Here is a 22,040-nt window from a genome sequence, read left to right on the forward strand (position 1 = left end):
TTTGATTATCGAATAGAGGAAAGTATCTTCTGTATAATTCAGTGTTCATATAGAAGTATTTGTTTCGAAAGAATTTTTTCTTTCGTGTAATTCAATGTTTATATGAAAGTAGCTGTTTCAGGAGGACTTTCTTTCAGTTTGTGTCTGAAAGTTACTTCTTTGCATGATCTACACATCCATGTATAGAGTTATTTATTTTCAAATTGATTATTCCTTCCTTTCTTTGGAAGATTCTCTCATCCATTTTTTTGTATCAGATGGAGTAGTAGAAAGCCAAAAACTTTCTTTCCCAAAAAATTAATCACTCCTAAAAATATAACCCTTTCAAATCAATCTAATTCCGTACTGCTACGATTTAGACCACACTGGATAATTGGTTTTACTGTAGGCGGTATAGTTTTCCTAGGAACAAAATTGTTGTTAACTGTAGTCCACCAGATATTCCCATTGGGTAGCTGTTGATTATCTTCAGTGTCTGCGGCAGCATTCGGAATCTGTATGTCTTCGTTGTCGTCATCAGAAGAGTCACTTTCACTCTCTTCTGACCCAGATGATGGAGAAAAATTTCTATCTTGCACACTGTCGTCACTACCATATGGCTCGGAGCGATCTGAATCTTCCTCACTCTCTATCTCATCCAAGTTTTCAACAAAGTATGCTAGTTCGTCCTCTGTGAGGGCTTTGTTTCTGGCACTCATGCTGCAATATAAGAAGAGGTTAGGAGTGCATACTAACCTAATGGGATACATATGTCCCAGTATAAGTACCTGTTGGGACATATATAACCCAGAGATAATACATGCGATAAAACACTCTAAACCATTATTTGATTCAAAATTTTGTTAAATTACTTACCTATGCGCTTTGCGTTACCGAATTTCTACAAATCAGCACAAAATAATGGAAATAAACTACAGTAAATGTAAATAATAGTAAGTTGGACGCTAGTTTACATGTAAACAGACTCGCAGAACGTGCTCGACTGATCGTCGTTTTATTTGCCGAGGTTGCCACATCGCAGGATATTTATGCAACACCATAAAGCACTGATGTGTCCCAGCGCAACGTGTTTTCGATATGAGGATCCCGTTTTAGAAATTTATGAACAACTGTTGGGACATATGTGTCCCTACAGGAGTGAAAGGGTTAAGAGGAACGGTAGGAGAATATCAGTCACGGGAACCACCATGCTTTTTTACATAGAATGCCATTTGTAAAAAAATATGGCGACCTCCATGACAGATTCTCTACTACCGTAACCATTTAGTACAATGAAATTATCATTTACGAACGAAAACGGAAGTGTTGAAGCTGGAATAAAAATCCACTGGATTGGGATTTGAAGGGGAAGGACTTTCAACACGATTGATCAGAATTTTCGTACAATTGATATTAGGTAATCAAAAATAAATACAAAAGAATTAATTTTGAAATGTATTATTATTTTTATTCAATTTTGTAACAAATGAGTATATTACGAAGTTGTTAGTAAATAACATGTGACACCCAAACTTATGAATGAGGTAGGTAGGTCAGATAGTCTTAAATTTTCAACAGTAATATTTATTATTCTGAATTATAAATACTTTTAAATTCTATTCAATTTAGCACTAATCGGTGCACAATATTGTTGGTTAACCTGTCTTTAGCTAACACAAATAGATTCGACGGTTTCCCTACACGTGAACATAATTTAACATGGATTTTCCGAATCTAAACCACAAATGAACATTGTTTGGCCTTGAGATTTATTTATAGATATGGCAAAAGCTATACGAATTGGTAACTGTAGCTTTCTGAAGGATATGGTAGAATCTGACGGTATCATTGGAATACGTGGCAACAGGACCACTTTTCATTTAAACTTGCCAGTTAAAATGGTTGCTTCAAAAATATTTCCGGTGATCTTTTTGATGACCAAACGCGTACCGTAGCATAATTGAGAAAAACATGCCTATATAACACATTTAAATGAGAAGTGTAAAATAATTTTTAATAGAGGTTAAATGAAAATTGTAAAATTATTGAAAAAGTGTGGGGAGCTTTGTTTTCTAAAAATGTAACTTGTGTACCAACTAATTGATAATATGAAATATAATTTTTGAATCGGAAAATCATGTTTATATTGTATTATAATGTAGGTGAATATTTCATCATTTCCAACTACCTAGCTGAGATGACAGTGCTGTTGTAGTATATTCAATTTTGCAAACAGTAACGAATTTTTCAAATTGTCTGAGAAAGTTATTGAATTTTGACAATTCAAATTATCAATTTCAATGTATTTCGTAAATATTATATTCGGTTTTGATTGATAATAAATTGTAGTAATACTCGCTTTGCAAATTCGTTTAGAGTATAGTTTCGGTCCCGCTGAAGTTCCAGATTAACCTCATTATATTTAATTTCATTATGGTAATCCAGAGTACCTTTTGAAAGTTTTTCCCATCAAATTCAACAAACCATGTTTAGAACGTGTTTGTGGTTCAATATTATCAATTTTGTTCTCTACTTCTGAGATGAGGTATTCGTCATATCTGAGTGGATTTGACAGGAGTGTGTAAGGTTAACTTTAGTGCCTGAAATAAACCAAAGCTGTTTTATGATCGTGAGTGTCGTAGGACTCTGGCAAATTAACCTTGACTCTTTGATAACCATAGTCAACTCTTTCGTTAATGAAGGTTTTTCAGTTGATTGAAAACTGAAGAAATTTCGACAAAATGAATGAGAGTGTGCTGTCTATTATTCTGGATATCTCAAGGTGAGAGAAAAGCAAGGGAGTTCTCATATTGGTGATTTTTATGTAACTGGTCGCTATTCTGTACATCATTAGGAGTATGACTACATGAAGCAATAGTACCATCAGGTTCATTGTCCTGTGTTTTTTTGGTTTTTTGAGTTGAGGTTTGTGTACGAATCTATCTTTTGTTTTATGTATTTTAGTTCCTGAGTCTTTATGTACTGTTTCTTTCCATGACAGGACCCACTTTCACTTCTTGGTCACCGAATTGACATCCTACCAACTGCGCCAGCTACGTATGTGTTTATGATTTGTTTTTCTCGACTTGCTAGCGAATGTAACTTCGTCCATGTGCAATGCTCATCCAGCGAATTCGAGTTCTCAACTTGAAGGACAAATTGAAAATTCATCCCCGAAAAGTAGTAGTTTTCAAATCAAATCTAGAATTGATTGGACCATAGGTAATGTTAGTAGACTACAAAATGTTATAATTTAGTAGTAATTCATGAGTTCTTACTCTAGGAAGAGTGTCTATAGCGAAACATATTCGCGGTTTTATAAAACTTCATAGTGGAAATCACAGTAAACTGCTTTAGTCTTGTGGGAGGGTGAACACTCAGAAAGACAACAAGAAACATTATCCCTATAACAATAATATGTTCTCACTAGAACTCTGTGAATTATAAAGTCCAATACTCTATGTTTCAACTTTGAAAATCTGATCGAAAAAGAAAAATGGCAGATGTTTACTCTTCTTTCATAATGAATGATGAATTCAGTATTTTTTTCAACACTTCCAAATCATTTATCATTTCCATTCAAAAGAATTCAAATAAAGAAAAGTTGTAACTGAAGAACTGAAAGAACTTCATAATATATCTACTCTGTGAAATGGCACACATTATTGAAAGCTCATCAAATATGACCATTAAAAATGAATTTGTATTTTTTGATCTAAAATGCCATGGATCGTGTAAATCGCTTCATTCTTGATCAAGTAATATGGGAAAACTACAAGTTTGAGGATTATGACCTCACAGTCGTTTTAAGAATTATTTCACAGTCGCAAATATTAATTTTTTCCAGTTAACTTGATTTTTTCAAATGGAAAGAAGGTGGCTCGTTGGTTTTTTGTGAAAGATCATTTTCTTACGAATAATTTGATGCCCCACAGGTACGATACAAGAAAATGTGATAACCTACATCACCATACTCAAGGTTAACCATTGGGCAAAACTCGGACATATATATATATATATATATATATATATATATATATATATATATATATATATATATATATATATATATATATATATATATATATATATATATATATATATATATATACAGGGTCCTGCAACAGTGGCGCGGTGTTCCATATCTCTATATAGGAAGCAGATAGGAATCTAATTTTCTATAATATTACCTTATTGCTCGAGCTCGACAAAATAAAAATATTGGCGGTCACACAGGGTGTTCGATTTTTTCTGGGCGGATCCCAACTGTGTCTTTTTAAATGGCAACCTATATTTTTTATCGCTTTTTCGGTTTTTTCATAGAAAATAAAATAAACTTTATGTATATCTGCACTTCGGAAATATTGACGGTTTTCGAGATATCTAGCATGACAGGTTTTTTTTTCCAATATTCGTCACTCAGAATATTTGAAATTATAAAGTGGTGCCAAGTCCAGTTGAATTTTTTTTTTGGTCGAATATTCTACATTGGTAACGCTCTCAAACGATATATCTGAAATCGACCTGTGATATACAGGGTATGAAAAACCGCTTGCCAAATATTGTAAATGAAAATTTGCAAAATCTTCCTTATATTAAATGGAACACCCTGTATATTATTGATCCATAAGAAGCGCCAACGAAACCTCTATAAATTTCATTAAGTATTTCCTATGGCTAAGTTCAATAGTTTTTCTTAAATGAGCATTTCTTTCGAAAAATGGTCATTTTTTCAAAGCGAAATCCATTTGACGACTGATAAAAATATACGAAAGATATCTTGTTTCAATTTTGTTCATTAGAAGGTGTCCAAACAAATATTTTTTAACGAAATAAATGTATGTACCTATCACTTTTTGCTAAATGGAAAATTATTTTTTCATTGGATGCAGAATTTCACTCATAAATCGTGCAATATCAAACCAAACAAGTTAAAAGAAAGAAACATTATAAATAACTATTTTTTTCATGTTATTATATTCATTCAGAGCTTGAGTTCTAGATATTCAAATTTGTCAACTGGCAAATTACAAAACTACAAAAGGGAGAGTTTAATTAAGGTTGATAATGAAACTTTTATAAAATATGTTCAACATGTCTTCCATTTTCTTGAATGCAGAGCTGAAGTCTATGTTTGAAAGACTGTTCTACCCTGCGCAAGACAGCTGGTGTAATGCTGCGAAAAGCATTCGTTATTCTAAGTCGCATATTTTCGGGAGAAGTTGGTGGCTCAACGTAAACCATATTTTTTATGTATCCCCATAAGAAAAAATCTAGTTTCGTCAAATCTGGTGATCTAGCGGGCCACCGTACAGGCCCATTCCGTCCTATCCATTTATTGGGAAATACTTCATTTAGATGATCTCTCACATTTGCCGAATAGTGAGCAGGTGCACCATCATGTTGTAACCACATTCTATTGCGGAGGTCACGAGGAATATCATCTAACAAACCTGGTAAATCATTTCGTAAGAAATTGAGATACATTGCACCATTCATATGTCCCTCAAAAAAGTATGGACCAATTACATATTCTCCAATGATGCCTCCCCAGACATTTATCGACCACCTATGTTGATAATCCACCTGTCTCAATAAGTGAGGATTTTCTGTCGCATAATAATGGTAATTATGTCGATTTACAAATCCATTTTTATGGAATGTCGATTCATCCGACCATAAAATATTATTGAAAAAATATTCGTTTCGACGAATTTTGTTCATGGCCCAATTGCAAAATCTCACTCTTTTCTCGAAATCAGCATACAGTAGTTCTTGATGTAACTGAACGTGGTATGGATGCAAGCGATGTTTCTTCAATACTCGTTGCACTGATCTCTCACTTATGTCCACTATTTCCCCAATTTGTCGTTGACTCCTACTAGGATCTTCTTCAACAGCAAGAAGAACTTGCAATTCATTATCTTCATTAGTAGCTGGCTTGATGCGCTCATGTTTGGAATAATTAATAGATCCAGTTTCAACGAATCGTCCCAAGACCTTTCGGAAAGATCTTTCATCTGGTTGTCCATAAAAGACAAGCCTGAGTGGGTAAGGTTAATGACATCTTTCCTTACGGAGACGCCATCTGTAGAATCGACAGAGAACCTAATCCTTGAATATCAAAGATAAACCAGGCTTCCCAAGACAGTCAATTGCAAAGCCAAGCATTCGTTATCCAATACCAGAAGTGCTAATTCGACCCGCCAAGTTCTCTAACAGTGGTTTTAGACTGAACCACCAATCTCATTCGGCGGTCGATATCGAAGCTCAGCTTTGCAATGAACTGCCGTGGAACGCCTCATTAATTTTCGATATTTGAGTCTTTTGTCGATCCCATGATTCTCGGTTCTTGTAATCGTCCTCACTCACTCAGACTTGTCTTTTAAGGATATACACTGAATCAATATTCTACCTAGCATCAATAATGAGACCTTGACAGGTCGAAACAATACTGTCAGATATTGGATTGTGATTTCTGTCTTGTGGTTTTATCTACTTGCTTCGCAGTGGAAGACAATTCTTTTCGGCGACTTTGTAACAAATCTCCTTTGAAAGCCTGGTTTACTCATGATACTCGTGAATTGAGTATTCTGTCGATCCCATAGATGGTATTTTCATAAGGGGAGATGTCATAGCCTTCACTCAATCAGTTTTGTTCTTTGACAGTTGAGTCCAGCAATGCTTTCGTGGTTTATCCTAGCACCACTGATATTACCTTGGCGGATCGAAACAGTGCTGCCTCGTGTTGGATAACGAATGTTTTTCTTGGGCTTTTGTTTCATCTAATATGTTTGCTTTTGCAGCTATTTTGCTTATCATTGAACCCACCCTCGCTATTGACCAATGATCTATTATTTGTCAAAGGAAAGAATATCCATAACCTAGCTAAACTGTTACAGCTCCACATAGGTTCTCTAGAAAAATGGTCCAAAACAACAGGATTCAATTTTTCTACAGAAAAAACGAACTGCATTATATTCTCAAAAAAAATTCGAGAACTCACCAGCAATGAAAATGAATAACTCAAAATTAACATTCGTAACACACAGCAGATTCTTAGGGATGATATTTGACCAACAATTAAATTGGAAGCTGTATGTCAAACATCTAGTGCTATCATGCCAAAAAGGAATAGACCTACTCAAACACCTAGCTCATGAACAATGGGGTGCAGAAGGTTCAACACTGCTACTGCAGTACCGATCTTTAATACGCTCTAAACTAGATTATGGTTGTATTGCATATGCTTCTGTTAAACGAAGAACACTATCTCAACTGGATTCAATACATCTTTCTGCTCTGCGCATAATCGCAGGAGCGTATAGGACCACGCCAGTGGAAAGCCTCTACTGTGAAATAGGAGAACCTTCCCTGAGTTTTCACAGAACCCAATTGAGTTTGTCATATGCTGCCGCAGTTGCATCTATGAAAAACATTCCCACTCACAGGAATACAATAACAAATCGATTTCCAACAAGTTACTGTCGACCAAGAACTGATCTTCCATTTTACGAGAGGATCCGACGACAAGTAAGTTCTTTACAATTGGAGTCATTTCCAACCCTGTACCCCACAAATATCAAATTTGCACCACCATGGCTCATACAGACTCCTATCATAAACACTCTCCTATCCCAGTTTCCCAAACACGATACAAATAAGAACTCCATCAAACAAAATTTTCGACAAATCCTGGACCAATTCGACCACCCTGAAGAAATATACACAGACTCATTCAAAACTCATCTTAGTGTAGGAGCTGCAGTAGTGACTGACTATGCTGCATTGACCTTCAAACTTCCAGAAACAGCAACAATACTAGCTAGAGAATTATTCGCCATCCTTCAAGCTCTCCAGTACGCTAAGTCAAGTGCATCGGACACTGTTTCAATCATTTCAGACTTTCTCAGTGCCTTACAACTCCTTCAACGGATATATATATCAAACACCCCATTGTTTTACTTATCAAACAACAATTTTTCGAACTCCAATCGCTCAGGAAGAAAATCATCCTACTTTGGGTTCCTTCGCATGTGGGGATTATTGGAAACGAGGGTGCTGACTTTTATGCTCGTGAAGGGATTGATAATCCGAACCAAGGAACAACAAGGTATAGCCCTCATACCGACTTGAAACAATACTTCAAAAGCTTATTGTTGAGTAAGTGGAACATTGAATGGCAGAGTACCCCATCCAAACTGAGAGAATGGAAACCCAAAGTCGGACCATGGAACTATGGAACACTGAAAAGAAGGGAACAAGTTATAATCACCCGTCTTCGATTAGAACACACCAAACTAACCCATGAAAACTTGATATCTCTAGCAGATCAACCAAAGTGCCACATTTGTGAAGTTGCACTAACAATACATCACATCATCGTGCAGTGTCCAGTGTTTCAATTAGAAAGGGAAATGTGCAAAATATCGACGGAATCGCAGGGAACCTTGAGCTATTTTAGTGCTAGCAATATTTTGAATTATTTAAGTGCTCTGAACTTATCTCACAAAATATAATGTTGTAATCAATATAGTTACTGCTTGAAAATATTTTTCCGCCGCTAATAACCATAAGGTTGATGCGGTTATTTTCAAATAAAAAAAAATAATGTCCGTAACCGAACTCAACGTCTTCTTTCTAATACCAACCAATAACTGAACCCTGAACAATTCTTTGGCAAGGTCTTGCATCATAATTGGTATTAGTCTCATCACAAGGTGGTCTATCACAAGTAGCATTCACAGACTTTTGAAATGTGAAATTCATGAAAAGAAGTGAATGTATTCTATATTCATTTATATTTTCGCAATAAAACAAGTTAACGACAATAAAATAAATTAGAACTACATAACTGAAACAAAATACAACAAGATAACAGTTTTAACAGCCCCGAACTTATTTACTGATGTTTTTTGTAAGAAACCTTAGCGATGAAACCAAGTTTCTTGTCTGAAACATAGTCTATCACCCTAATGGTCTTGTGGTCTGGTTCCAAGAGGCTATAGGTACCCTTCACTTTGTAACCGTCACGGGTTTCATGCTTGCTCTTGTAATCCTTGTGCTTATGGTCTGCTACGTGGTAATCATAGTGGTACTCAGGTTTGGCCTTTGAAAAAAAAAACATAATTACCACTATGATGATGCAATGGCATTCATTGAATATATATATATATATATATATATATATATATATATATATATATATATATATATATATATATATATATATTCAGAAACTACGCGGATAAATTGTTAGAACTTGATCAGAATTTTTCAGGTAATGCACCAAATCAGGTGAAAGTATTTTATTGGGAATCGAGTATAAATTGTTATTAAGTGTTTATTCAAACCGCTATCCATAACAACATTTCAATTTCGTGACTGTCGAAGTAGAGTTTCAAGTATAATAATGAAATGAGTTAAATATAATAAAAATTTCATTAAAATAATTTCAGAAGATATCATTATATAATTTTGAACGTCCATACTACGTGTTTGCATTAGTCTTTGTATAATTTTATTGAAATGGAGAAAACAAAACAGGTGGCATTCTTTGTTGAAATGAATAAATCGCCAGGAATCAATTTTATTTTACTGTTTCTTACCTTTAAGTGGATTTCCTTCTCGTGGTGAACATCTACTGGAGTTCTAAAGTCTGAACCACTGAAACCGATGGATTCTCCTTTGTAGCTTTGTTCTTCATGTCCTCCATGCCCCCCTTCCTCACCGCCGCCGTAGTGTTCTTCTTCCTCTCCCCCACGGCTGAGTCCAATTATATGATGCTCTAAAGGTTGATGATGGCCTAAAAGACCTCCGGCTGAACCGCCTCCGTATTGCGGTGCTGCTGAGATCACAACGGCCAGAGAGATGAATAACTGGGAAAGTAACAATTGTAATATGTCCTCGTTGCTTTTTATTGATTTTGATGAACTGAATTTGTGAAATGAATGAAATGAAATTTTTTCAATGTTGAAATTTTGTTTTCAATCAGAAATATTGCATTCATAGTCAAAAATATATCATGGTGATCTGAACATAATTTGGGAAAATAAAAACAGAACGATTTCAGCAAATGATTTCAAAAATCGCAAATGATGTTTAATTGAGATTTGCTGAAACTGAAAGACCGTGTTTCTACTCACAATTAGGGTGTTCATAGTTGCTGTAAGTGTGCTTTAGTCGAAGAACTAACCAAATTTATAGTAACACACTTCCAATATATACTAATCATTTTGTGAAAGGACATTACATTAAGATAAAGGCGAATTTTCAACACAATTACATCTGAATTGATTTATTATTAAAATTCAAATGAATCGGTTTATCGGATTTCCCCATAATATATTCCTGAACTTGTTATAAACGTCTAGACAAGAAAACTGGTGTACTCATAAATTAACGGTAATTAATCCAATTTATTAACTCATTTTAATAATGTATCTATTTTTGTATCAACTGATAATGAATGATAACAATCATAGAATGTTGTTAAACCTCGATATTGGATCACTCAAAAATATTAAGATCCATTTTTTCATCATCAAGATGTGCAGTTAGATGCCATCGTGGTGAGTGTTATTTCAGTATCACTCAAATACTTTACTCAAATGGTTACTGAAACAGGAAAAAATTATAGAACTGACCGATACTTGATACACATTATAACTTATTCAAAAAACCCACATCAATGTGAGATGTTTATTTGAAGGTTTACAAAACCGCGGAACCCATTTCGCTATTGAGTATTGTGACGCCCGAAGATGCTATTGTATAGCGAAACACGTGTCGCGGGTTTGCAAGTGGAAATCTCACATTAAAGTGTGCTTTATGAATACGGAAAAAAATTGTTTATGTTCGCTTTTTGAAACGTTTTGGATTATTATTACTAATAATTGATAAGTGTATTTAGAGCAAATGAATCATGTATTCACATTGAAATGGAAGCAAATCAGACTAGATTGGATACCTAACTGAATACTGAATTATTGAATATCTCATTTTGGAAATAAACAGGCAAATTGTTGCAGACACAAACTGCCCTACAAAAACATGAACTCCATTACAGTTGAAGATAAATGTTTATCTTTTATAGTATATATTATCAAGAATTCATTTATGTTTGCTGATAAAACTCTGTGAGAAGATTTCTTGAAAAATATTCGAAATGATTCAAATGTCACTCATAAAGTAATTACCTATATGAAGATAACAAGATTTTTCATTAAACACACCGCTTTTAAAATGAACCGTCAATGTTGATACAGTGCTAACATAAACCGTTTCGTTTCTTTAAAGAGTAATTACATGTAAATAATAAAGCAATGGAATCTTGTCGAAAACTATTTTTACGATCTGACGGAAGATAACTAAGAAAAAACTCATATCATAAAGATTATGACGTACTTGAATAACACTATTGTGAGATTTTCACTTGAAAAAACCGCAACACGTATAAAATGAAGTTATTTACACTCACGTGTTATACTTTTGTATAGTAGAACACGTGTTGACGTTTTGCAAATTATTTATTATGATAATATACAATACATTATACAAATTTTCAATAAATTCTTTTTTTTGTTACAGAATGCCTTAGATAACTACACCTTCCTGCCATTCAGTGTTTTTCTGGCTATCTTCTGGATTTTCACATACAAGAAAGTTCCAGAAACAAAAAATAAAACGTTCGAAGAGATCGCAGCGTTATTCAGACAAGGAAATGGAAGGTGAGAATTTCATAGGAAATGCAAAGCATTCGAAACTGTGTAAAAAATTGGTTTCACCATAACAAGAGATTATACCACGCTAATATGATTATGTTTAATCAAATATACGCTTGAAAGTAAACAAAGATGATTTTGAACAGGGTTATTGATTTTTTTGTATATATATCTTAAATGGCTTGTAGATTCAACTCAATTAAACGGTTATAGAATTACATATTTTTTTATATACAGTAGCTTTCGCCCGCCTTAGCTAGAAAGTACGTTTGAGTTATTATATAGTGCATATCAGTTAACACGGACCAAACTTAAAGATATTGATATTGAGAAAAAAGAGTGAAACATGTCAATTTTTTTCTAGTACTTGACAACCATCTGACTTGTCCATTTCTCTCCAGTGCCCGGAAAACACTGCATATCCATGGGCTCATTGTGTTTTTCTCCTATCTTTTTCATGCCATCCATTTCAACAATCTAGTCCCTTGCTGGATATATGTCATATACTTTTGCACATAATTTGGGTTGCCCATAAATTGTTTGCCTTCTGTGATCTTGTGTCCCACATTCGTATAAAATATGACGAGCTGTCTCTGACTCTTGTTGCACTGCCTGCAGTTAAGGTCTCCCTCGTAAGGTAAAACTTGAAATCTAAAGAAATGAACTTTAAATATTCAAGCCCGTCTCAGATATACTTACACAGTAGGTTGAATGAATTGACGCCTGTCAGAAAACAACTACTCCACTGGCTAATACCACGAACGGCGTTGGATTATATCCGACAGGCGCCAATGCAGGAATCTTCACAGAAAATTTCCTGCATATGCAATTGACAATACAACTGACAGAGGCGACCTTCAATTTTGGAACGGGCACACTTACAGACCGGATTCGGGCTCCTTAGCCACTCGCCAGTGCAACATAGTGACCATCATCGACCTAAAGTCAATGATATTCCATAATTGAAAATCGAAATTCTTGCATCTTAAGTTGGAGCGAACATCAAAAATGTTACTCCATCTAGTGGACGAGGTACCAACCAACTGCATATCCGAAATTTGCCCGATTCCTCTGAATAAGGAAGAAAAACTTTTTTTATTAGTCAGTGGGCTATGCTTGAAGACAGACAGTAAACAAATCTAAAGAAATTAACTTTAAATATTCAAGCCCGTCTCGGATATACTTACGGCGACCGGCGCCAATGCAGGAATCTTCACAGAAAATTTCCTGCATATGCAATTGACAATACAACCGACAGAGGCGACCTTCAATTTTGGAACGGGCACACTTACAGACCGGATTCGGGCTCCATAGCCACTCGCCAGTGCAACATGGTGACCATCACTCTTTAAAGTTTATTCAAATCCAAACTGGAAGGTTAACGTGAACATACAATTTCACTATTTGAAATTTTGAAACTAGACACAAGTTAATCATTCCAAACAAAATAAGAGAAATGAAAACTCATGTTGGAAAAATGTTTGTTTGAGCATACAATATGGTCCTAGATTTCGTCACTCAGTTACTGCTAAATTTGTTGATGTTTAAGTCAAAATTATTATGAAATAGTGACTGTCAGCCTTGTTTCATCATTAGAGTTCTGAGTTGATGTCATGTTTGAACTTGATTATTAGGTATTTCATTTGAACATTACTGGAGTTATTCCCAACACCAAACCGTTATTTTAACACCTCGACACGTGTTTCGATCACCAAGTGATCATCTTTAAGAGGAATATTATTTCATTTATTATATTTTGTTCAATGATCCATCAAAGATTTCAACAGAAAATTTGATTTTTATTGCTATTTGCTCTAGTGTTCATTATATAATACTATTAGGTTGTTTCAAAAGTTTTGCCCGTTTTAATGTCATGTGTTTTTGTAGCTCCATATCTCAATGATTATTCATTCAACTGTGTTGTGGTATATACTGCTCGATAGAGACAATTTTGTACTTTATACATTGATGTTGATACTATATCAGAGGTTCCCAACCGGTGGTACGCGTACCACCAGTGGTAAACAAAGGGTGTTTCATTTTTTACCTCTGGGTCTTCAAAAGAATTGTCTTTTACTTTCACTTGGCATTACAGGTTCGTTGTGGTTTTGAAAGAAAATCTATTTTTTTAAAGAAAGAAACCCAATGTTTGACGAAGTTTGTCAATACTGATACTAATTTGATAAAGGCGTCATACCTTGCTAGTTAATAAATTGCAAAAGATGGAAAGCCTCACACAATAGGTGAGATGTTTTTGCTGTCGGCCGCTGTGGTTATGGTTCAAGCCGTGTTAGGAAAAGGCAGCCAAAGAAATTGAAAAAATACCACTGTCAAATAACACAGCAAATAGACGAATTGACGATAATATATCTAATAATATTGAAGAACAACTGGCTTTAAAACTGCAAGAATGCAGTTATTCTGCACTTCAAATTAAGGAAAGCACTGATGTTACAAACATGGCGCAGCTACTTGTTTTCGTGCGATTTGATTATAATGAAGAGGTGATAGAAGAGTTTTTTTTCTGCAAACCACTTGAATCAAATACCACAGCGGAACTCATTTTTCTGGTCCAAGTGTATTTGGCTTGTGTACAGATGGGGCAGGAAAATTGACAGGACTAGCAGCAAAATTGAAGGGAGTTGCTCCTGAATCCAAAAGTATGCATTGTGTCATTCATCGAGAAGCATTAGCTGCTAAAGGTATGCCGGAAAATCTTAACTCCGTTTTATCAGATGCTGTGAAAGTTATTATATTAATAAAGGCTAGGGCTCTAACCACAAGATTATTCTCTTTGATGTGTGAAAAAATGGGTGGCAAATTCAGGACTTTACTCCTGCATACAGAAGTGAGGTGGTTATCTCGCGAGAAAATTTTGAACCGTCTCTTTGAACTAAGATCAGAAGAGTTCATATTTTGAAGTGAAAAAAATCTTGACATGAAAAAATTGTTTGCTGATGAAAAATGGTTACCTAGTCGACATTTTTGACAAACTCAATACACTGAACTTGGGACTTCAGAGGGACCAAACACAGCCTTCACAGCCAGTGAAAAAATAAACTCTTTCAAGAGAAAGTTGGACATGTTTTGTTCACAAATACAGGAGGAGAATTTATCTGCATTCCCCACTCTATCATCATTTTTTGAAGAAAATGAAATATCTCCAATGCCAGATGTGGTTGCAGATATCATTGTTCACTTGGAAGGCCCTCTTAAAAGCTTTAAGAAGTATTATTTCTCTGAAGGTTATTCAAAAGTGGATTGGATCAGAAATCCTTTTTCGGAAACCTCGCCAAATGAATTGAAACTAAAAGAAAGTTTTATCGACCTCACAGAAGATAGTTCCATGAAAGATTATTTCAAAGAAAAATCTTTAACTAATTTCTGGATCCGATGAAAACCGAGTACCGTTTGCTCTTCCGGCAAGCTCTTCTATGTTTGATGCCATTTGTTACGAGTGGATTTTCTGAACTGTTGTACATAAAAAATAAATATAGAAGCAGAATAAGTGTTGAAGAGAACTCAAGAGTGAAGATAAGTTCCATTACCCCTAATGTTGATATTTTAATTACAGGCAAACAACAAGTTCCGCACTAAATACTATAAAAATATATTTTGTATGATGATTATTTTTTGCAGACTTTTTAATAATTTTCTATTTGTATGTTTTCAGACCTATGGGTAATAAATAAAACTGTAAACTAATACCATTTTGATCTTTTTATCCCTCCTTTATTATAAGCTTGTTATGAATAAACAAATATCTAACCATTAAATATGAAGTTTTCTCAGGAATTCAATTAGAAAAGCCTTTGAATACTTCAAGAAGAGTAAATATTATACGTTCATTAAAATATGTAGGTCTGGTGGTACGCCAATATTTCTCAAAAAGTCAAATGGTACGCAGGTGCAAAAAGGTTGGGAACCCCTGCACTATATGATGTCGCTAAGCGATTTTTGGCCAATTTTTCTCTACGAATTCAAATTGAACCAAAGCGCAATCGAAACACCTGCAAAAATCATCCGGCCAATTGGCAATGATGGTGTTAATGAACGCACTGTTCGACGTTGTTTTGCGAAATTTCGTTTCGGAGATTTCAGCTTCGAAGATGAACCGCAAAGTAGTCGACCTACAGTAATTCAGGACGGCGATTTGAGGACCCTGGTGGAGACTGACCCATTACAAACGGTGCGTGGGATGGCGGAAGAACTGGGCGTTAGCTCCCATGCGGTTTTTGATGGTTTAAAATGTATTAGGAAGGTCAAAAAGCTCAAATGTTATGAAAAATGTGGATCCTCTTACGACGCAATGTTCGACGTTGGTTTACGAAATTTCGTTCCGGATATTTCAGTCTCGAAAATGAGCCCCGAATTGGTAGACCTTCAGTAATCCAGGACTAGTATTTGAGAACCCTGGTGGAAACTGGCAAGTCACCCATCGGTTCCAATGCGGTATTGGATATTTCAAAACGTATTGAAAAGGTCAATTAATCCGAAAAGTGAGTGCCCCACGATTTAAACGATCGACAGGAACTTTCACTTTTCGAACTCTACTCTTCTTTGCAGTTTTGCAACCAAAACGACCATTTTTTGTATCGGTTCGTCACATGTGATGAAAAGTTCATCCTCTACTACAACAGGAGATGTTCAGGACAGTTTGTGATATTGATGACTTATTTATTTTGTGGAAATTCATCTTCAGTTAAATGATATAGATATAGAAATAAAATACTTTGTCTAATTTCCACTTACAAAATAAGTAAGGAAAACCTCAAAATCTTACATACATGTAGTAAAAGAAGGAAAATAAATTTGTTGCAAGCCATGGAAATCAATAAATCAATTAAAAACACAAAATATAGAACCCTTAACCAACAAACAGATTTGTGTAGGTCTCCACTTTTGAATTTAGAAAGATGACAACGCAATTAATCACAGTTTGAAATTCATGTAGTTGGTATTAATGAATGTAGGTATATATCTTATTTCCTACTCTCCGATATATATACCCCGATATTTCTCTTAGGTCAGTAGTGTTAGAATACTTGAGAATGGTGTAAAAACCGAAACCTTGGTCGTATTAATATCAATACATTAAGTAAGTGGAAATTAGACGAAGTATTTTATTTCTATATCTATATCATTTAATTAGTTCAGGACAGTGGTTGGACACCGATAAGTCACCCATGCACTTCCCAAAGGCTGAAGCCCACCAATAAAAGACCATGGTTACCATATGGTGATCAATAACTGGTGTGATTCAAGATTTAACTTTCTGCAACCGGGTCAAACCAGCTGGTCAACAGAAGAGGTCCAATCCTGCTCTACGACAACGCCTGTTTGTAAGTTTCACAAATCACCGTCCGAAAATTAAACGAATTGAGCGTCAAAGTTCTGCCTCACCCATCATACTTTCCAGACCTCTTGCCAAATGACTACCATGTTTTCAAGCACCTCGATAACTTTCTCACCGGTAGAACCTTTGCCATTCAGGACCAAGCAAAAACGGCCTTTGTCGACTTCATCAAATCCCAATCACCCAATTTTTATGCTAACTAAATTAATCGGCTTGTGTTACATTGACAAAAGTGCACTGATCCAAATGTAGCTCATTTCGAATAAAATAAATTCACTGATATATTACAGTTTGGAATTGACTTTTGAAACAAACTAATATATGTGTGAACCAACTAATAATATTCAATGTATTCAATTCATTTTGAACGTTTTGTTTTTCGGTATGTATGTAACGAATTTTCAGTGTTACTTCATATCGTTTTTGTATTTCTGTGATCTTGTACAGAAAATAAGCTGTTTTTTAGAAAAAAGTAATACCACAAATGACAAAAAATTTGTATAAGGCTAATAATATAATATGACTATATTTGCCTAGAAATATACATTTAGAATTCTATACAAAATTGTCTCTAATCTGAACCTCATAGAATACTTGATAGTTATTTAATCAAATCTGAATAACTGATGTTCTTTTTTTCAATTCAGGGCTAGTTTTCGAGATAGTCAACTGTACGGGTGAGTGTATAGCATGAGCTTGCGTCAAAACGCATGAAGCACGTAGTCCACGTAGTGTTGTTCTTCAGGCGTATTCGCAATTCTCGCCTCCTTCTCCTTTCCCTCTGGTACACATTCCCGCAAGTCACGCGATATTTATATTTACTAATATACCTACTTATTTGACTAATTTGAATTTTTCATTCCGTTTGTTTACATTTACATTCACAATCTCGTTGCGTAACCATACTTTCGTTTAAGAAAATTAGAGCTAATTACTGAATAGTTTCAATAAGTATGGCACATATATTGATCAAATACGGGGGTTGTCCGTTTTCTATCAGTATTTAAACCTAAAATAATTTTTTTACTGATTAGGGAATCTGAAGAAGAATATATATCTGAATCCATGAACGTGGTTCGGTTTCTTCTCAGTCATCAAAATAGAATAGTTTTCAGAAACTCAATCTACAGATGGTTAGTTAAATATTGAATTTACTCAACTTCAGAAACAGCTGAAGTCTAAATCAGAGAAAACCTTATTTTTTTTGAGAAAAATTTCATCATAATAATATTACATAATAATCTAATACTATTTATTACATAACCAAACATTATATTTTTTTTGAATCGTTCCTCCTTGAAATCAATGAAGAGGAGAAAAAAAATATCAGGGCAGGACCTTGGATTATAGTATCTCATAATTTTTTTTCCATTTCTAATTAACCTAATTCAAAGAATTATTGAAAAAACTGTAGAATACGCGAATAGAGACGAAGAAAGCAATATATTACTGCTCTTATGATAAGAACATTTTCTTTAACCAACAGAGACGTTGTACTAACTCAGGGGAAAGAGACCAAATTGCAAATTGGAAATCAACTGGTACCAATTTTTTCTAAAATCATTGAGATATCGTTCGTTTCAGATGTTTGAACATATTGAGATACCTTTAAATGGCGTACAAACTGTTTATAGAGGACATTCAAGTTTTGAAAGTTAAGTAAGATTATTCTATGTTCAAATTTACCTACCCATATAATATTCAAATTATTGATTTGTTAAATTGTTGCGATAGTTGATTTGATGAAAATGTTAGTAAATTAGTAAATTGTTTGTAATAACTCCTTTTATATTATAATATACATCATCAAAACTTCTTTAATTTTCGGTTGAAGAATCTTTGTTCGATATTGGATAACTGCTGAAACATATTTGCATTATTTTTTTGGCAGTATCTCATTCTCTCGTAGCTCAGAGAATTTCAAAATCAAAACGAAGTTTTGCATCGTATATCATTTCGTAGATTTCCTGATTCATGAAAAGTAGTTCTGGTATGAAAAGTGTTGCATTAGATTCCTGATTCAATTAACATGCATGGTGTTCTATCGAACCTAATTGAAATGGAACTGTAGCTCCACCAAATCATTTGATTCTTAATTGAATTGACTTGATCTAAAAACTGCTCAATTATTTCACCTTTATATGACGTATTGATCTATCTGTTTGAATTTTGGACTAGACTGATAATACTTCATTGAAAGAAATAAGTTCATCCCATTTCTTTTCCATCACATTTATTTCGACATAATAATATTAAATGCATTTATACCTATCAAAGGACATGGTAGACAAAATTTTTATTCATTTCGTGAACATGCCAGTCCACTCGAATACTTCATCCTCATTATTCAAATATTTCAAAACCAATTGCTTTTGACAAAGTTGCGTTTCCTGATAACGGTAAATGCCATCCACTTGAGATTTTTACCATTGTATTCTTGATGACAAACATATACAAAATATATGACCCATATAACATGACTGAACGACCCTATTATTATAAACAAATTTTCTTTCTCGATTTGTACGTCATAAAATCGTAATTTACTGATATCAAATTTTACTCATAAGAAAAGCTCAAAATCTTCATTAGCACTTTTTATATCTTCGAATGATGATTCACTCAATTTTTGCAAAATTTCAGAACTATATGACAATGGAACAAACAAATCTGTTTCAAATTGAATAGGAGATATTTTCAAGAATGAAAAGTTTTTTTGTAAAAAATCTTTTAGGCGTTTCACTCTTATTTTTTTTCGATGATGGAGAAGTCAAGAACCAAAAATCTTGTTTCCCAAAATCGAATCTGCTTTATCACAATGACGGTTCGTTAAAAACATTTATATAACTATAGTCCGTTCATAATTTGTCGATAGCACAAAATGAGGGTCCAAGTCATAAAACGGTCGTAAAACTCGTAAAATCATAGGCGGAGGTTCCTGAGGTGTTTATTCATTAAATATAAAGCTTCAGTTTATATTCGAAACTTGCCTTGAAAGGGTGAAGTTGTTACGAACGAAAATAATTTTTGGTTTAGTACATTTTTTAATCGCATTTAATTTACGGCTCGTTGGTGTTTCGGCGTCTACGGCAGTATTCCTACAAACATATACGTACCTTTCGTTCCTGCTTGTTTTGTTTGATTGCTTGCGATGGCTTCGTCATCATCATCAACATCATCAAGTTTTACACCGGTACTGTTGCGTACAGTCAGTAAGTCTGTCTATTCACCATGAGAGAAGACTATTGTTTTGAACGTTCACGATGCTCTGATTTCTCAGAATCCCACAAACACTGTTCAGAACATAATCAAGAGTTGTGCCAACATGACGGGCGTAGGGGAGTCAACAATATATAGGTTCCTATCAGAAAAAAAAAAAAGGTATAGCTAACCCAAATACAAACGAATACTTAAAGAGGGGGAGAAAACCTATTGAAATTGATGAATTTGCCAAAAATGGTATTCGAAGGAAAATTCAGGAAGTTTTTTACAAAAAAGAAATACCCAACTTAAACAAAATTTTACAAGAAGTTAGAGACGACTCGGATTTGCCTCATGTCGGACGAACCAAATTGTGGCAAGTTTTAAAAGAATTAAATTTCCGGTGGGAGAAATCAGACCGAAAATCACTTTTGATTGACCGGGAAGAGATAATATGTTGGAGAAGAAAGTATCTAAGATCTATACGAAAATTTCGGGCTGAAGGAAGGCCAATTTACTATGAGGACGAAACGTGGGTAAACGCAGGTCATACTCTCACAAAAATTTGGACAGATAAAAATATATCAAGCTCCAGGCAAGCCTTTATGGAAGGCTGGTCTACTGGTATTTCCCTACCCTCTGGTAAAGGCAGTAGATTAATAGTTTCTCACATTGGCAGTGAAAAAGGATTTGCTAAGCATGGTTTGTTGGAATTCAAATCCAAAAGCACAAAAGACTATCACGAGGAGATAACAGCTGATGTTTTCGAAGAGTATTTTGAGCAGATGATGGAACATATACCACCAAACTCAATTATAGTATTAGATAATGCACCTTATCATTCACCACTAGTTGAAAGACTTCCAACGACTGCGTGGAAGAAACAGGATATCATTGACTGGCTGCGGAATAAGTCCCTGCCTTACGAAGATGGAATGGTTAAAGCAGAACTTTTAAAAATTGCCCGGCAACACAAATCTAAGTTCAAGAAATACGTAGTTGACAAAATGGCGGAAAGACGAAACATCACAGTCCTTAGACTTCCACCCTACCACTGCGAATTAAATCCAATTGAACTCATTTGGGCACAAATGAAAAGCTATGTGGCTAGAAAAAATACGTCATATAAAATAGAAGCTGTACGTGAATTGTTATATGAGTCTTTACAACATATTACAGAACAAAATTGGCGAGATGCAGTTAGACATGCATTAGAAGAAGAACAAAAAATGTGGGATCTTGACAATATAATTGATGCGACTGTAGAGACACAACCGCTAATTATTAACCTGCAAGACGACTCGGATTCCGAAGATAATCCTGTTTATTTTGAATTTGAATAGTTTTGTAAGTAATCGTAGTTTATATCATTTAAAAATAGGTATTAATTAAATAAATGTATCTTTTACAAATTGCAAGTAACTTATTATTTTTGAATAAAATAAAGAAATTTTTTTAAAATAAAAATACAGTTTACAGTACCTACAGTTTAAGAATATTAATATATTTATTTATTTAAAGTAACTAATGTTTTAATCATATACTCTACGACACTGGTCACTCATTTCCACTCAAAATACCTACATAATCGGATTAAAAGTTTTATAGCTGTATTGTATTTCTTCAGATACAAGGTGGGTTAGTCGAAAACATCTTAAACTGTCAGTTTTAGTTTGGTTTTTGTTATTATATCATATTAGCTGTCCTCTCTGTATTTCAGTTCTCTAATGAGGGTCAAACTTGCAGTGAGCTATCAACAAATTATGAACGGACTATAGTTG

General features: G+C 34.4%; 3 protein-coding genes across 13 annotated transcripts in view; 1 reads left to right on the forward strand and 2 right to left on the reverse strand.

Annotated features, from left to right (window-relative positions):
- Positions 1-22,040, forward strand: part of Glut1 (Glucose transporter 1) — a 356,436-nt gene that overhangs the window by 297,790 nt on the left and 36,606 nt on the right. For 10 of the 11 annotated variants that reach the window (XM_074171717.1, XM_074171707.1, XM_074171715.1 and 7 more), the window contains 2 exons: positions 11,569-11,708; positions 17,706-17,735. In XM_074171717.1, the coding sequence (XP_074027818.1) occupies positions 11,569-11,708; positions 17,706-17,735 (170 nt within the window). The remainder of the gene's footprint in view (positions 1-11,568; positions 11,709-17,705; positions 17,736-22,040) is intronic. The other variant, XM_074171713.1, reaches the window with a different exon arrangement.
- Positions 8,762-10,488, reverse strand: CPR18 (adult-specific cuticular protein ACP-22). Its single transcript, XM_023158567.2, has 3 exons — positions 10,125-10,488; positions 9,588-9,857; positions 8,762-9,088 (listed from the first exon to the last, which is right to left on the reverse strand). Exons 1-3 carry the CDS (start codon positions 10,137-10,139, stop codon positions 8,882-8,884), a joined length of 492 nt encoding a protein of 163 aa, XP_023014335.2. The 5' UTR covers positions 10,140-10,488; the 3' UTR covers positions 8,762-8,881.
- Positions 20,170-22,040, reverse strand: part of LOC141480961 (uncharacterized) — a 160,996-nt gene continuing 159,125 nt past the window's right edge. The window contains exon 2 of the transcript XR_012464663.1: positions 20,170-20,419. The gene's annotated coding sequence lies outside the window, so the exon portion shown is untranslated. The remainder of the gene's footprint in view (positions 20,420-22,040) is intronic.

Source organism: Leptinotarsa decemlineata, unplaced genomic scaffold (assembly GCF_025532065.1).
Source record: "Leptinotarsa decemlineata unplaced genomic scaffold, Ldec_3_MD MMD2_tig00000035_RagTag_RagTag, whole genome shotgun sequence".
Classification (NCBI taxonomy): domain Eukaryota; kingdom Metazoa; phylum Arthropoda; class Insecta; order Coleoptera; family Chrysomelidae; genus Leptinotarsa; species Leptinotarsa decemlineata.

Excerpts from the sequence above, each read along its gene's own strand:
- CPR18 (XM_023158567.2), bottom strand. Across the intron at positions 9,089-9,587 it reads AGAAGGAAATCCACTTAAAG|GCCAAACCTGAGTACCACTA; the intron begins GTAAGAAACAGT and ends TTTTTTTCAAAG.